The sequence below is a fragment of the Penaeus chinensis genome, chromosome 29 (genome assembly GCF_019202785.1).
Source record: "Penaeus chinensis breed Huanghai No. 1 chromosome 29, ASM1920278v2, whole genome shotgun sequence".
NCBI classification, from domain to species: domain Eukaryota; kingdom Metazoa; phylum Arthropoda; class Malacostraca; order Decapoda; family Penaeidae; genus Penaeus; species Penaeus chinensis.
In genome coordinates, this window is record NC_061847.1 from 21754234 (window position 1) to 21771068 (window position 16835).

Consider the following 16835-nt stretch of genomic DNA (forward strand, 5'->3'; position numbering starts at 1 on the left):
TTTGGATTCCGCCGTGCCTGAAGTACAGATGACCCCCCCTGCTCATTTTGAGACATCTTGCAGTCGATTTTGCATAGCGTGACTCCGTATTAGCCATATTTTTTCTACCTAGAAATAGCATATAATACCATATGATACCATATTCTCTAACAATCATCATCTCTAGGCATACGCAGAAACGTGGATGCCTTTATAAAGTCCTTCCTCTCCAAATGCAGGTCAAAAGTGCCTCTTCCACATCAGCTTTTCCTCAGTTCGAAGGCAAGGCAGTGTGCTCAGCACCACCTTATTCCTTCTTGCTGTTAAGGGTATTGTTTCAGTTCTACCGCCAGGGGCCCGGTCATCACTATATGTTATTGATTTAATCATCTTCGAATCTGACCCATCCATACCTACTCTCCGCCAACGTCTTCAGTCTGCAGTATCAACAGTATCTTCTTGGGCCACTAATCATGGCTTTCGCTTTTCTACCTCTATATCTTTCTCCATCCTTTTCTTTCATGCACGTCTAAGTCCTCAACCTCCACTCTTCTTATAGAAAGTTCTGCTCCGATACCGTCCTCATGGCAAGTTCCTTCGCGTTATTTTCCATGCCAAATTATCCTAGAGACCATATTTTTCCATTAAAGAAAAAGCTAGCCGCCGCCTCCGAATCTTACAGACCCTCCTATATATCTTAGGGCTCAGATCGCAAAACTCTTCCATCTTCATGCTACCTTGATCCTCTCCACTCTATTATAGATGCTATATATACTCCTCTGCCTCTACCTCCCTTCTTGCTCATCTTGATGCAATCCACTACTGTGGTCTTCGCTTATCCCTAAGCGCCTTCCGCTTCTCTCCAGTTGAGAGCCTGTCCGCTGAGTCATGCATGCCATCTATCTCGACGGCACGCCCTTCTCTCTCTCTCCGATGCTATGCCCGCTTCCACCAACTTTCCCTCACCAAACTCTGCCTTTATCCCTGCCCCACGTTTACCTATTCCATTCTATATTTGCATTGATACTCTCCTTTCCCAGTCTCTGACCTCTTCCCTTTTCTGTCCATTCCGTTCCTCCATGGCTTGGCTTATACCTTACCCCTTATATGCCCCTCTGTTTTTTCCCTGACCCACCAAAATCAGATATCCCGACTTCTGTCATTCTCATTCATTCCTCCAGTATCCATGTTTACACTGATGGCTCCAGACCCACCTCCAATGCTGGTTTTGCAGTAATCTTCCCAACTTGCACATTCAAATACCACTTCACTCCTGAGTCCATGGTCTTTACTGCAGAGCTGTACACACTCCTTTTCACCTAAAAACAGTCTCTCCTTTCCTCCCCTTTCACTATTTTTATTGACTCCTGTAACTCGCTCATAAAGTCTATGCACTCGACCAACCCTCTTGTCTGTATAATTCAGGACAGGTTGTTCTGGACAGGTTGTTCTACCTGTCTACATGCCACAAATCTGTCAGGTTGTGTTGGGTGTTCAGCCATGTCGGAATTCCCGACAATGAACAGGCAAATACTCCGCATGCTCCACCTCTATGTCCACACCACACCAACCCCTTTCCTCACGTATTCCTGCCATGGATTATTAACCCCACTTTTAGATCTTCCTTCATGCCCGATGACAATCTTTCTGGTCAAGTTTTTTCATCAATAAATTATATACTGAAAAAATGTCAATCTCTTCCTAGTCAGCTCCATTTCATCAGAACAAGGCGCTGGGAGACGGCTCTTGTCCCCTTGCTTATTGGCCACACGTACTCCTCATGTCACATTCTGATTCACCCCATATGTCCCCTATATAATGTTCCTCTTTCAGTTTCACATATTGCTGTCCTGTCCATGCTTTACTTCACACTTTCTGCTTTAACAACCTGTTTTCCTTCAGACACATACATATTCAAAGTAATTGCTGACATCCATCTCATTCCTCCTCATGCTCCCCCTACCATTCTTCCTCTCACTCTCTCCCAACACATCCTATACTCCTCTTCTCCATGTGCTCCATCCCCCCTTCTTACCCCCATCATCCCTTCCACTCCCTCCCTCCCGGATAATGGTTAATGGTTAAAAGTAAAATGAATGTGCTAGACATCTAGGGTCATGTAGCACTATAGGAAGGTACAGCAGAGGGTAGTGGAGGGTGGCTGAATTACTAGTTAGTTGCTATGTCAACTATCTATAGTTAATATTGAAAAGATTAAAGATGGGTAAAGTTGATGAGTGAATGGGTTAAGGTAGGGTTAGGTAAGGGGGATTATATCAAGTGCAGGATATGTATGCATCTGGGGAAGGAGAAAAGCTTGTCAGAGCAGAAAGTGTGAGATTCTGTAAGGATGTCTGATAGGTTGGGAGGTCAGTGAAGGGAGGATAGGTTGGGGAAAGCAGAGGTATGGGCTGCACCGAAGTGTGGACAGGACAACAGAATGCGTGGAACTGCAAGAGGGACATTACATTGGGAACATAGGGGCAGATCAGAAAGGTGTTTTCTGATGAATAAGTATAGACGAGACATAAAGGGATTGTGAAGAAGAGACAAAATGGTAGTTGAGGATTGGTGCGGGAGGATGTGTAAGAAAAGTCTCTTGGAGAGCTATACTTCAGTTGACCCAAAGTATAGCTCTAAAGTGTTGGAGAATTAAGTAGAGATTGGGGTATCTGGATTTAGAATGGCAAAATAATTTGACTGAGGAAGGAAGGAGGTAGAAGTGGGGAAGTAAGATGTAGGAGGGATAGGTATAGAGGGAGGGTGTAGGAACATCTTGGGAGGGAGGAGGAGGGGCAGAGCGAGTAGGAGTAAGGAGTAAGAGAAAAACCTCGTCCATGTGCTTCCTGTCTGGCTTCACGCAGAGTGAGACCAAGTCTGAATCTGAGAGTTGCCACCTCAGACTCAAACTTGTAGGTGGGGCAGCCCCTATGAAATACATTATGGGGGGCCGCCACAGTTGGCACATGTGGGTGACTGTGTAGAGCAGTTTGATCGGTTATGGCCAAGTTGGGCACATAAAGGGCATCGGGCTTTGGAATGGCAGTGTTTGGCAGGATGTCCTAAATGACAACAATTTTGACACTGACGGAGAGGAGGTTGGTATGGTCGGAAAGGGAAGGGTTCTCCACCAATGTTAACATTAAAGGGAAGGTCCTGTCTACGGAAAGTAATTTTGGCAATGTTGGTGGGGTTCTTACGATGACCTTTAGGAGGAATGGAGTGGCACTGTACTGATATCACATCTGAATAATACAATTTTCTGTAACAAACCCTGTGCTGCTGGTCATGGCAAGGAGGACTGGGATCCTAACCAAGGAAATAGTGTACTCCCTGGAGCTAGCACTCCTCTAGCCATGGGTCACAGATGGTATATTCCACCCTCATATATTGGTGGAAATACTATAAGAGCCACTTCCTGAAGGTCCACTAAGTCTAATCTTCCTCCAAGACCTTTATGTACTCATAGCAAGTCATTCATGGCAAGTCATTCTCATCACCCCGACCTTTGGCTAAATTCTTCATGATGGTATATAGCCATCACCACAGCCCTCAGCCATTTTTTTCATGATGGCATATTCTTGTAACTCAAATTATTTTCCTAACATGAGTTGCATCACCTGGATCCAATGGGTTAAAATGAAAGGTCTCATCACTAGTATAATATTGTAACTTCCATGGATATACACAGTACTTTACAATATATCAATCAGAGATCATTGCTGTAATTTGTGAATACTGAATTTGGTGGGAGGGGGCTCCACTTTCCCAACCCCCAAAAAAGGGACTAGATTGGAAAGTCTAATGGGCATTTTTGAATGCTAAAAGATTTTTAATTACACTTAACTTGAATGTCCAAAATAGGGAATTTTGACTTGCTTTTGAGAATACATAACCAGTTTGTTCAAATTGTATTCAAGGATTAAAAAACTTGCTATATTTTTTTATTTAATCTCACATTTCATACATGTTACTGTTTTAGTACAATTATCTAGTTACAACAATGCATCAACCAATAAACAACTTAATGCTATTGCAAGATGTTGGAATCATAGATGATTTTTTTTTTCTAAAGGATATCACATGAAGATTAAAATCATTCTGCATCTGATTACAAGGGATATGACTTGAATATTCCTTATATGGCTGATAACTACCCAATGCACTATGATCATACCAGATCTCAATTAACTCTTGACCAGACCCAGGACAGCATTCACCATTTTAGCCACACCATCATGAATCTCGTGGAACTTTCCTTCATACATGAAAGCAGGTGTTGTGACGACCTGGTTTGTTTGGTCAATGGTGATTTCATCCACACCCTGAAAAGTCAATGGTAAAAACAAATAAATAAATGTGCAAGACATCAGAGGTGATACATCACTATGATATAGGTATTGTAGCATAAAGAGAAGAAATGAGTTAATGATTAGGGCAAAATGTGTAGGATATCAGTGGTTGAACAGTGCTATAGGATAGTATGGTAGTAAAAATGGTAAACAGGGGGACCTGATAGAGTGTGGCATAAGGCAAAGGTTGGCAAAGGGGGGAAAAGGGGATTAACCCCTATGATCCAAATGACGTGATCATATGAAAACATTTGGCTTGAGGGGTAGGTGATGTGAACATGCCATCAGGGGAAAATCAGCTATGGACCAGGGTGACACGAACTTGCTGTAGTGAGAATTTCTGCTGAAGGCCAGGGTGGCCACAAGTGCACGAAGCTCTTGGAAGGTGATAAGACTCATGTGGCATTAACCCAATGGCGTCGGGTATAGAAAATTAAAAAAAACTCTACGCTCTGGCGAACGGCGGCAGCGCGCCGACTCTGAGCGCGTGAATTCGGTACATCAAGCCGAATCATTGCCTCGGGGCGTTTTGGCGCGGCGCCGCTGCGGACAGCCGCACGCCTCAAATCAGGCGTATTGTTATGACGGCGATAGCCGTGACCCGTCGCCATTGGGTTAAGGAAGGGGCTTTTGCAATATTTCCATAGATAAATAAGTGTGAAATGTACTGTCTGTGGCTCCAGGGATCCTATTCCTGGCCACGATGATGATGACACAAGTTGTATTAAAGATTTTTTTTTTTTTCTTAATACACAAATAACAAAATATTACTTATTGTTAGTACTATTGCTCTGAATTTTGGATTACCTAAAGAGATGAAAATAGCAAAAAAGCTAAAAATGCTTACACAGAAAGAGAAAACAACTGCAGAGGGGAAGTATGGAGTCTTGTCACCACACACAAATGTTTGTGTGCGCCCGACCTACCAGCCCCACACCTGGCAGTGGCTGCTGAAGTAAGCCTAATGCCTTTCATCCTTTTATCATAGCTATCACACCTCAGGAAGTGGACAGAAGAAGAAAAGGAAATGGATAGGGGGAGAAGAAAAGACCATGCAAAATTAGTTAAGGTTATGGCTGAGGCCCATGGTAAGAGTGATCCCCAACATTGGGCCCCAGTCTCAGTCTCCTAAGCCCCCCCCATGATAACAACCAGCAAGGGATTAGGGGGGAGTAATCTAGTAATCAACCCAATGTCACCAGGAAAACACTGTTGTTGTTTTTTTAGTGAAACGCTCCTACACACAGAAGGCTCCAAAAGTGTTCTGCCACCAAGAATCAATTAACCTATATCCGCCAAGTGAAAAGAAATCCCTGAGCGTGATAAACTCTGGTGATTTCTGTCAATGGCCAGAGAATGGGCACGGGAGTCCGCAACATCAAGCTGAACTTCCCGCTCCATGCACTCTGGCATGTCGCCCTGTGTACAGGCGTACCCCACAGACTAAGCAGTTTGTTATGACGCTGGTACACGTGACCCGTCCGGGTTAGGTTAATAGACTTTGTGACCATCCTGAGTTTACTTTCCTTTGGGAAAAATATTTTGTTTTTATTAATGCTATCAAAATCAATGCTTTTACTATCATTAGACATTATAATTATTATAAAGCTATTTATATTCCTTGGTGACTAAGTACTTGTAGAGCCATCTATTCGGTTGTTAATACCGTTTTCATCAAATCAGCATAAAAGCAAATGCTCCTAATACTTAGTATGAATTTAAATATTTTACAAACAATGCAGCAGATATCAACATTAAGTTTTTACATATTCACTACAAAAAAAGCTTTTCTTTCCAATTAACACACCTGCTCAACTACATTAGCTCCTAAGCCTTTTGCTGCTTCCAAGGATCCTGCATATGGCCACTTGCCTGAACCATCATCTGTCAAGAAAAAGGTTTGCTTAAAACACATGTATACCATTTGCAGAAAATTGCTCCCTTGTACTCTTAATATGGAATTATCCTATTACACACCACATGAGACGAATGTATGGACAATCATTCATTCCTTGAGTAATCAATTTCAAATGACAGTGTTTCTGAAATGTTTATTAATTATATGAAAAAAAAATATCATGATCTTTATCCAATGTACCAAAATATCTAAATGAAGTTCTGTTCTGTTTCACCCAAGCTTAAAATCATCATAACATTTTTCAATAATTTCACCAAGTTTTCCTTATATGCATATTGGTTTTAATTATTTATGTTGACTTTTGTTGATTTTGGCCTTTTTTAAGGGAGTGTTACTGAGTATCAGTAAGTCTTGTTCATGTCCATTCATAAAGTTGGCATTTGTTTTAGGTGAGACTGAATGAATTAACCCCTACTTCGAGCAACAAGTTTTAAAAACTTGATTTTTATTCCTCCTACACTCCTTGTAAATCCAGAATTCACATGTTTGCTCTAGAAGTAGTAGTTTTGTGAAGATGGCCATAAAAAAGCTATTTGCACAATCAAAGTGAGCTTAATCCAAATAGACCAGGTGTTCCAAAAGCCAGCAGTCGGCAGTAGCAGGTCATTTAGCGGGTTCTATCACTCATTGTTATTATGGACCAGAAAAATATGATGAATAACAATTCAACAAATAGTGACACAATATCCCATGGGAAAACATCATAAATGGATGCATTGTGGACTGGCACTGGAATATCCTGTGGTTTGCTGAAGCATATAATCTTTGTTTATCCTTGTAATAACACTAAAAAGAGTAATAAATACATTTCTATCAAACAAAAGTTAATAGAAAAGACAAGTGCAAGCATTGGATGAAGTGAAACATGATGTAATTACACACAACACATTATGCTCTGAATGTAAATTACTGGGTTGGAAAATACTTTTATGCCACACAAGACAATATATATCTGAGGATAAATCCCCTTTTTAGCAAATATTTTTGTGCTTAGATCAGCTTATATTGTTGTTTGTGCCCTTCAGATCTATGGTTAATGATATAAATCCCCATAAAAAATACCTAGAGATAAGAAAGTTAATTCTATTGACCCAAAGTATTTGTTGAAAACACATACTCTCCTGAATCCCATAGTATGGAGGGGCTATAAACACTATTCATGTGACTGATTTCATAGGGTAATAAGCAAAGGAAATTAGTATAACTGAAATTTCATCAATCCCTGGCCTGTCCTCTTTTTAAAGTGATTTTTCAGGGGGGAAAAAAAAAAATAATAATAATAATTACATAGCAAAAAATACAATAATAGAGCACCACCTGAGGCCTACATACAAATCCAACTAGGTAGGCAAGTGGTTGGCTGAACAGTCCAGAATGGATGGGTTAATACTTATACTACAACTAATACTAATTTATACATCACAAAATAATCAAATTAAACCAAACAATAAATAGGCAAACACAGTCCTTCCTCACATGTTATAATTGAGTTACTCTCAAAGAATGCAATCACAAAGCCTACCTGATTTCCCAAGCGTGATGGTGACTCCACTTCCTCCAAGGACCTTAGCAGCCAGCATAGGAGCAATACAACAAAGGCCAATGGGCTTCTTGGCACCATGGAAATCTTTCAAGACACGCTCCACCTCAGGAATAACAGTCATATCCCCTCCTTTAACAGCAAAGTCTGACCTGGAAGAACCAAGAATATGTGCTCCAGTATGCCACAGTTGTGATATTTCAACAGGTGAGAAATGTCACTTGCAAGACCTCAATGAATGAACGATGCTTGACTTGTAACTTAGTATGAGTAAAGTGACACTGACTTTACCTTTACAATTAATTTTGTCCAAATATACAAAAAGAAATGGTGTTGCATTCCAAGTTCATTTTAATAACAAATGTATTGTATTCAGAAATCATAAAATTCAGAATATTTAGATCTCGGCATGTTCCCATTTTTCACTAAAAAAATTAGATTATACAAAAGAAAACTAATGAACAGATACAAACAAATAAGACATTTTGTTCTTAAAAATTGGGATTACATTATTTAACATTTATTTACTAAAACCAAATATCTAAAATCATAGTAACTTAACCCATTAGATCCAGATGCTTCACTGCCATCACATGGCCCCAAATATGGGCATTAGGCTTACTTGATCATCCACTCAGACAGGGGTGCAGCTTGTAGAATGGGCACATGTGAATATTCGTGAGCTCTTTTTCTGCATAAGCATTTTTATATTAGTCATTTGATTTACTTTATCCTGATGGTAATAGACTGTTTTTCTTGCACAGACTCCACATCATCTTTCTAGACACACTATAACTAAGTGTAAAACTAATAACAATAATTAAATTTTTTTTCTCTGTATCATTTTTTCTTTTTTTTTTATCATCAATTTTCTGTAATACAACATGTGCCACCAGTCACAGCAATTTAGAATAGAATCCTGAGCATGGAAATGGTGTACTCCCTCAAGCTAGCGCTCTTCCAGTCATGGCTAACAACAGTACATAGCACACTTGTTTATACTAACAATACAATTACATATAATGGAACCTTTCAAGTAGGAAAATGCAAAATGTCAATATCTAGAGAAAATGTCAATAATTTCAGATTCTTCAAGCCTGACTCATTTTATCTGGACACCTAAACATAACAAAGCTAGTCTGACAAGGCTTCTACCCCAATTAGTTGGCTGTTGGCCAAGCCGCCAATTACTACACAAATTAGGGCATTATCACAGCCATGGATCCAATCTCTGTACATTCAAATGATATATAAGAATATTGTTGCAGTGCACTTAATTGTTGAAAAGACATTTTTAATGAAAAGTATTGAATCTTTAAAATATAGCATGTTTAATATAATTTATGTATGTATAAATATTTAAATACAGAGATCTCTGAAACACTACTTTTTTCTGTTTCCTAAACTTACCCACATTGTTTTTTGGGGGTAATAAGTTCTCCTTCTTAGCAAAATTAATCAAATTCATTTACAAAAAAAAAAATTCCAGTTTTGAAAATATATCAACTCATAGCCTACAGATGACATGGTCATGGGCATCGAAGCAATCCCTGGTCATCATCCTGGAGAACACTGATGAAGACCAAAAGTCCCTCACAGTAAACCATTACATTACATTTTATGCTATCTTTATAAGGAACCTTCATGCCCACACTACATGCCCTGGGGCACTGCATAGAAAATATACACACACCAGCCATATCAGAAAAAGGCCACGAAGCCCAGTCAGCAGCACAGACTACCCAGAGACGAGGCCTAGTCAACTAACTATTCTCTGAGCAGCAATGGGTTAAATTATAAAATATTAACATAAGGAGGTAAAAATTTTAATAAGTAGACCCAATGCCACCGGGCATGGCACATACATATATGCCCTGCCCACTATGAGTTTACTCTATTAATTATTTTTACACAAAAATGACTACACTTGTACTAAGTAACCAATGAGCCAATTACAAGTACTGCCTGTCTCACCTGTTTACCCTTTTCTTTGATTTACAAAAATATTTTGTTATCTTATTTTGCTGTAACTGATGTTCTTTAACTTTATAGTAATTATAATGTCTATGATAAAAATAACACCATCGATGTCACAGCATTATAAAAAAAAAAGTTTTTTTCCACCAACTCAAGGAAAGGTGAAATCAGGTAAGTTCACAAGGCCTACTAATTGACTCTTCTGTGGCTAAGCACTAGCAGAGTCATCTATGTGCAGAGACATTTTACAAAAAATAAAATAAAATGAGCACAGCCTTTTCCCGGCAGCATTGGGTTTAAAAGTACCCATACTATATCTTACAAATTCTTAGCAGCTCCAAATCCACCAGGGAAAATCACAGCATCAGCGACTCCACTTGTCAGTTCAGCAATGGGCTTCATATTTCCACGTGAAATACGGGCAGATTCGGCAAGCACATTGCGGGTTTCATTCTCAGAAGGAGCACCCTGCAAGGTTTTATATCCATCATTTAATGAAACCTCTCAAGATCACTAACATTATCAAGTCAATAAAATTAATAAAAGCATTCAGGAAATCAGAATGTGGCCATTATCTATTAATTGGGAATGCACAAGTAGTGTGATATATATGAAACAAGAAACCCCACACAAAACAGTTCTCAAGTAATACCATACAGTTTATAAATTGATACTATTACCTCACCTTGGAGTGATCAATAACATGCATCTGAGGAGCATCTGGGGCATAACATACAACATCAGCTCCAGCACGGGTCAGAGACACCAACGCAGCTGAAGCCTCATGAACTTCTGAACCATCGTACACACCTGACCCTGACAACACCTGAAGCAAATAAAAAATAATAATAATAATACACACTTTCAAAACAAATACAAGCTCTTCATTTCTTTCTCTTTGGCATTATTTAGAAGTATACTTTTCCTAACAAAATTGAAATGTTTATTTATAACACTTTTGATATGTGTAGACCTTTAGTAACAAAATTGAAATGTTTATTTATAACACTTTTGAATATGTGTAGACCTAAGATCTATATAAAAATATTATATTTACATGTTAGGAAAAAGCATAAATAATTCATAAATAATTGGCCAATCCAGCAGACTTATCCTCGGTGGATTTTATCAATCCTGATTAAAATCATAACGATTTGACAAGGGTCACCCACTCTCCATATTCTCCAAGAGGAGACATTAGAATTGTCAGGAGACATGAAATGTACAAGTAATTACCCTTATTAAATTTACAAATTTATCTATTGTATCATATAACCAATGAAATAAAACTGAATAAATTTTGCCTAAAAGTGGACATGAGTAACATTTCAGTGTATCATTCTTATAAAACTGAGGCCATTCTGGAGAGTGGAACAAAAATCTGTTATCTAGTGCCTTTACATGAATTTATCATCTCTACTAAAGAGAATGTCAAGGGTGGTAAGAAGTGGTATACAGCTCTCGAAAGGGTGATAGATAACAGTATTACTAAGAAAAAAATAATTAGTAATAATTTTTATTAGAGGAAATTAGGGCATTCCTTTACAAACAAAAAAATGTTCTTGAAAAAAAAAAAAAAAAAAAATGAACTACAATTTGTGGTTTGATATTAAAACATTCTTTTTAATCTAAAAAAAAAAAAATAATAACAAGAGAAATGACAAAGTTGAAAAATAAATAGTTACATCCTACACACAAGGTAAGCTTTTCAGATATCCAAAAGCAATAGTCATTACACAATAATGCCATGTAATACAAAGCTAACCCCTAATATATTTATAATTTAACATGGAATATCCCATTACTGAAATAAATTAACACAAAAACAATAACATTAATTACTTGTGCTGAAAAAAATTAGGCTGCCATTAACTTTAAACTAATGACTGGTGATTAAAGAGAGACATATTTTTATAAAAAACTATAAAGGAAAAATACTTGGGACACTAACATTTACAATAAAAGAGAATTTAGCTATTCTATCTTCAGTCTTTACATAAAAGTAAAACTTTACAAGGAAATTTCACACTTGAAAACAATCATTCACTAACGTTTCAGGGGACCATCCCTGGCAGAGGGGCAGGAAGAGTGATATGGAGTTAACTATCCTATGGTATATATACATGAATGAGGAAACTACCAAACGAGTTATAATTAGCACCAGATACACCTGTACGGAATTTTACTTGTTGCAATCTTGCATACAGCATTTGATAATGGCATTGTGCATAGACCAATGTCAGAAAATCACAATGATTTATGATTCAATATTTAATATATATTTTTTTTTAATGCAAGTTTTGTGTACATTTACACATCATGCTAATATGCTGTAGCTTATAAAGGGGTCTGTACATGTACTGAGTATAAAGCACTGCTGTCAAACAATAAAAGTATAAATAGTGATAATATTTCAGTCTGTAGTCCTTCTAAAGCTGGGTACCAATCCACTGTCTGCACATTTGTTTTGATTTAAAATGGGTGTTTCCAATGTAAAGAGAATATCAGAGGTGGATTTTTTAACTTATTTTTTTGTTGAAGATGATAGTACACACTACTTTGCTCTAAAAACAACTAATTTTGACAACTTTCTGGGGACTCATTGAGACAAGGTGTACTCTATAAGTGCAAAAAAAACTTATTAGTTATCTAAAACCATTATTGTTTTATGATCAAATGACTGGAGGTAGGCCTCAGCTGGGATAGTTCCTTAAAGACCCATATCCACATTTGCAGTCCACATGTTTTTCTCAGTTAGTAAAGTTAACTATAGTACCCTAATAAAAATATCAGGTCTGTTCCAGGTTCACCAAAGACCATACTCTAGACTTGAGATCCTTATTGTACACCATTGTTAAGGAGACTGTCTGCCTGCCAAGGTAGAAAAAATGTAAAAAAAAAAAAAAAAAAAAAAAAAAAAAAAAATTGAATCATGAAAATATGTGTTAAGAGTGAAAACATCCACCTGTCTTACTACAAAGTTTCCAATCAAAATTTGCAAAAACAAAGTTGACACATTTCTATTGCTCCACCCCCACCTCACCACATCGCCAACATCATGTACATGAAGTAAGTGTATGAATGAAGTTGCTCCATACTCCATACTCAAGAAATGCAGAATGTTTTAATTTTATTAATAAATATGAACCATCAACTTTATGTGGACCAGATGAATACACACAGCCTTGTCCAAAGTAGTTATCAATAAGCAATCAACACAATAGTATGCGAGTCATGTGTCTGTTTCTCTCTGCAATCATGTGTTTATTTGTGATTGTTTCACATATAGAAGTGATGCCAAGATCAAAGAGTAAACATGTGGCCTCCTGAAGAAGCTCGTGTCACAGAAATTTCAATGGCAAATCAGGAGCCATGGAAAATGAGGGAGCAGTGCACCTTTGGTGTCATTCCTCATTGCATGAAATGAAGTGTGCCACATTCATTAGTGATGGCAACTTGAATGCCAATGCTAAATGATAGCCAAGGACCACACAATAATATAAAGGTAGTGAAGGAAGAATGCCACAACCATGTCAGCAAGCGAATTGGAAACAGACTTTGAAAAGTGAACAATACTGCCAGTGAGTATATTACAACTAAAGGAAGGTGGTGATGCCACTGATGACACAAAAGATCAGCTATCACATTACTATGGCAATGCAATACATAACAGTATTGGGAAAGATGTAAACAGTATGAGAAAAGAAATCTGGATATCCTTCTTTCATCCGTCTTCAACTGATGAAAAGAAGGCCCATCATTTTTGCCTTTCTGGGATTGAGTCCTGGTGCTTCTAAAATAGAGCACAGGCCAGGCATAAGGAAGCTCCTAGCCATGCTTCCAAAAACTTGTATCTCACCAAGATATTGTATGAAAAGTTACAACTAATCAACACAGTATATAATGAGCTATCATCTCCTGGTCTGCTGTGATGCTGTCTGAGCGGGACTACTCAAAACCCCAATGAATCACTACATTCAAAACTGTGGTAAAAGGTACTGAAGGTGAAATTCAATGGCTGCTTTAGTTACCATTCCAAAAAGAGTTGTTGTGCAAGAGCATAATGTTGGGTTAAAAGCAAACCTGATGATGTACTTTTTGGCATCAATCCCACAACATATGCAAGCCTATTTATTACAAGTAAGAGGAAGACACTAAGAAAGATCAAGTTCAGCAGACTATGAACCAGGTGTGTTCTAATTCCCCTGGCAATAATGGCAATGGAGAGAGAATCTCAAACACCCTCGGCATCAACAAGCAATAACAACTTCATCAAAATGAAAAAAGAAAGAAAAAAAAGATCGCCATGGCATGGTGTGGAGGCTTCTGGTTCCTCCAACATATCAACCGAGTAAGTTACCAAATGATACTTCCCACCAATTCAATAATAATTTTAAAAATGTACTTTTTGTTTAATACTGGGTCACATGTATAGCCGTCACATTTTGATTTACCGGGTATGTCTATATGCATGGCGACACACTAGAGTGCGTCAGGCGGGAAGTTACACTACACGGAGCAGACTCCCACTTCCAGAAGCTGGATGGTTGCCAGACATCACCAGAGTCTATGACACAGATTTTTAATACCCATCACTGAGGGATTAATAATAACAGTAAAGTATATTATCAAGATTCCCTTATTTTTTTCCATGATGATCAGACATTGAATACCCCCATAACTCTCACTCTAGCACATCATGACACCTATAGCCATACCTGTCACAATGAGTTGGTTTGTTATAACAGCTGTAGGAGTGGCCTGGCAGTAAGAGGTTAATGAACATTTTATATGTTGTGCTCTTAACTATTGTAGAAAGGAAATAATATTTACGTGGGGACATCTCCACATAATCGAGAATAGATTATAAAATAAATGTTAATCTAGTTTTTAGACATGTCAAATATTTTGTGGACTGTTTCCTTAAACTACCAACACACCACCTTTTGCTTCTGCCCAGCTCTGACTGGACACCATGCGGATAACAATGTAAATATGCCCTCAGTCAGTGAACAGTGACAGACAAAGCCCAAAGAACAGTGATCAATTTTATGGATATGGCATGCCACATGCAACCTTTGGAAGTAAAAAAAAATTGGCAGTAAAAAAAGTGGGCACTTACAAGCCAGAAACAGAGTACATTGTCATTCTTTATCTGACAGTAAAGGGCTTTTACAAGCTCTCTCTTACCCTTCATGTTAAAGAGGGTAAGAGAGAGAGAGAGAAAAAAAAAGTCCACCTGTCTTAGGATAGGGTTTGTTCATTCAATTAATTACACAATACCAGATCAAATCTTCAGTGACCTAACCTCGGATTGGGATCTACCTTTTTTACACTTTCTTTATCATCCATGATACTTTTCTGCTCCAATATTACCAAATGTATCTAGACTCAATGATAGCAGACATCTGTAGATTTTCATTCATATTTTTTTGTGGTGCTTTTTTTGCATTTATGTTCTACTTTGTATTTTAGCCGGTTTTACCCCATAATTTCGCTTCAGACCCTCCCCTGCTATCAGATTTATCTTACCAAGATTGTTAGCTGTAATTCCAATGGAAATGATCATCAGTTTCCTTCTCATAACACAAGTATAAATCTGTTGAAGTATTGTCTGGAAAGGACCAATTCTCATAAAAAAAATATGAACTGTACATTTTATCAAAAGATTGGTTGTATGCTAGTGGAGTATTTCAAAGTAGGAATGTCGGCCCATAGACTTTCAATGATGGCACATGTCCTTAAAATTTTAACATATTGAAATTTGTTTGTACTTTTATACATTTTGATCATATTTTTTTCTATTTCAGCTTCTTTACCCTGTAATTTCCTTAAATCTACATCTTCCTCTTCTTTCCTATCAGGACTATTATATTAAGATCATTGGCTGTGATTGCTATGAAAATGATTGTCGGATTCTCATCACACATGAATAGACCTGATGATATTGATATTGTGTGGGTAGGACTAACTGCTATTATAGAAGAATAAACTGGAGCTCTTGTCTTTCATTGTAAATGACTTAAATAAAAGTATAGGTAATTTTTTAAATGACCGCATCCCATATTATTAAAAACTCCCAATTAGTCCAGCCACTCCTTGGGATCCACAAGATTCAAAAGCAGATGCTTGCCTCTAAACATGTATGTATTCTGATCACATCTGTGTCACCAGTACTAAGGTACTAATTTTTTTCCCATAAAACTGTACTGCAAGAAGTGGTAGTAAAAGTACAACAGCAACATACAAATAAATTTATATATATTATCCATGAATACCATATATATATGTTATATATATATATGTTATACATTTAGTCAATATAGACTATCATTAATCCAGCAGGATTTTGTTTAAAGTCTATTAGTGATGTTCACCTTGCCCCCCCCCCAAAAAAAAAAAAAAAAAAAAAACAGCTAATTGTGCTCACTGACCCCCCTTGCCCCCCCCCCCCCAAGCAAAAGCTAAAATGATGGATCCAATAGCAGGAGGGGAGGCATGAAGGGAAATTACAGAGTAAACCTGGTTGAAATAGAATATATGAATTTATCCATGTGCAGAAAGTGGTAATTTTCTGAAATACATTCGCATAACCAATCACAATGATTTTGGTATAGAAGAATTCCTCTGACTCTCTACTATCCAGATATATTGAAATTGTGCCACAGAAACCCCCCCATTAACAACAATATTGGTCCCAACAGCAGGGGAGGTCTTGAAAAGTACCAGGGACATTGAAAGGTAATAAGTGAATAATATACACAGTCATTATATTGCCAAATAGAAGGTAAAGAATCCTCCACATATTCATGGCAGGGTAGAGAACACGAATGACATACAGGAGTGCCAGTCTGTCCAACACTCTATTATACTGTGAATAAGTGGAGGATTCTTTGTTTTCCTGGCCAGGGGTTGATTATTATTGTTGTTTTTCGGTTTACTTTTTGCACTTGTTTTTATTACCAAATCATGTGTTTAATCTTTTTATAATTTTCACAATATTCTTTATATATTACCCAGTGATGTTGTTTAATTTGTAAACATTCGATAATAATAAGTCCTAACAACT

At 37.6% G+C, this 16835-nt stretch overlaps 1 protein-coding gene across 1 annotated transcript in view; it reads right to left on the reverse strand.

The window, feature by feature from the left end:
- Window positions 1-3914: 3914 nt before the first annotated feature.
- The window catches only part of LOC125040909 (ES1 protein homolog, mitochondrial-like), a 13364-nt gene continuing 443 nt past the window's right edge, over window positions 3915-16835 (reverse strand). Inside the window, exons 2-6 of the mRNA XM_047635702.1 lie at window positions 10452-10592; window positions 10089-10234; window positions 7772-7941; window positions 6139-6215; window positions 3915-4304 (exon numbers count right to left, since the gene is read on the reverse strand). Coding sequence (XP_047491658.1) covers window positions 4167-4304; window positions 6139-6215; window positions 7772-7941; window positions 10089-10234; window positions 10452-10592 — 672 coding nt within the window. The 3' untranslated portion in view covers window positions 3915-4166. The remainder of the gene's footprint in view (window positions 4305-6138; window positions 6216-7771; window positions 7942-10088; window positions 10235-10451; window positions 10593-16835) is intronic.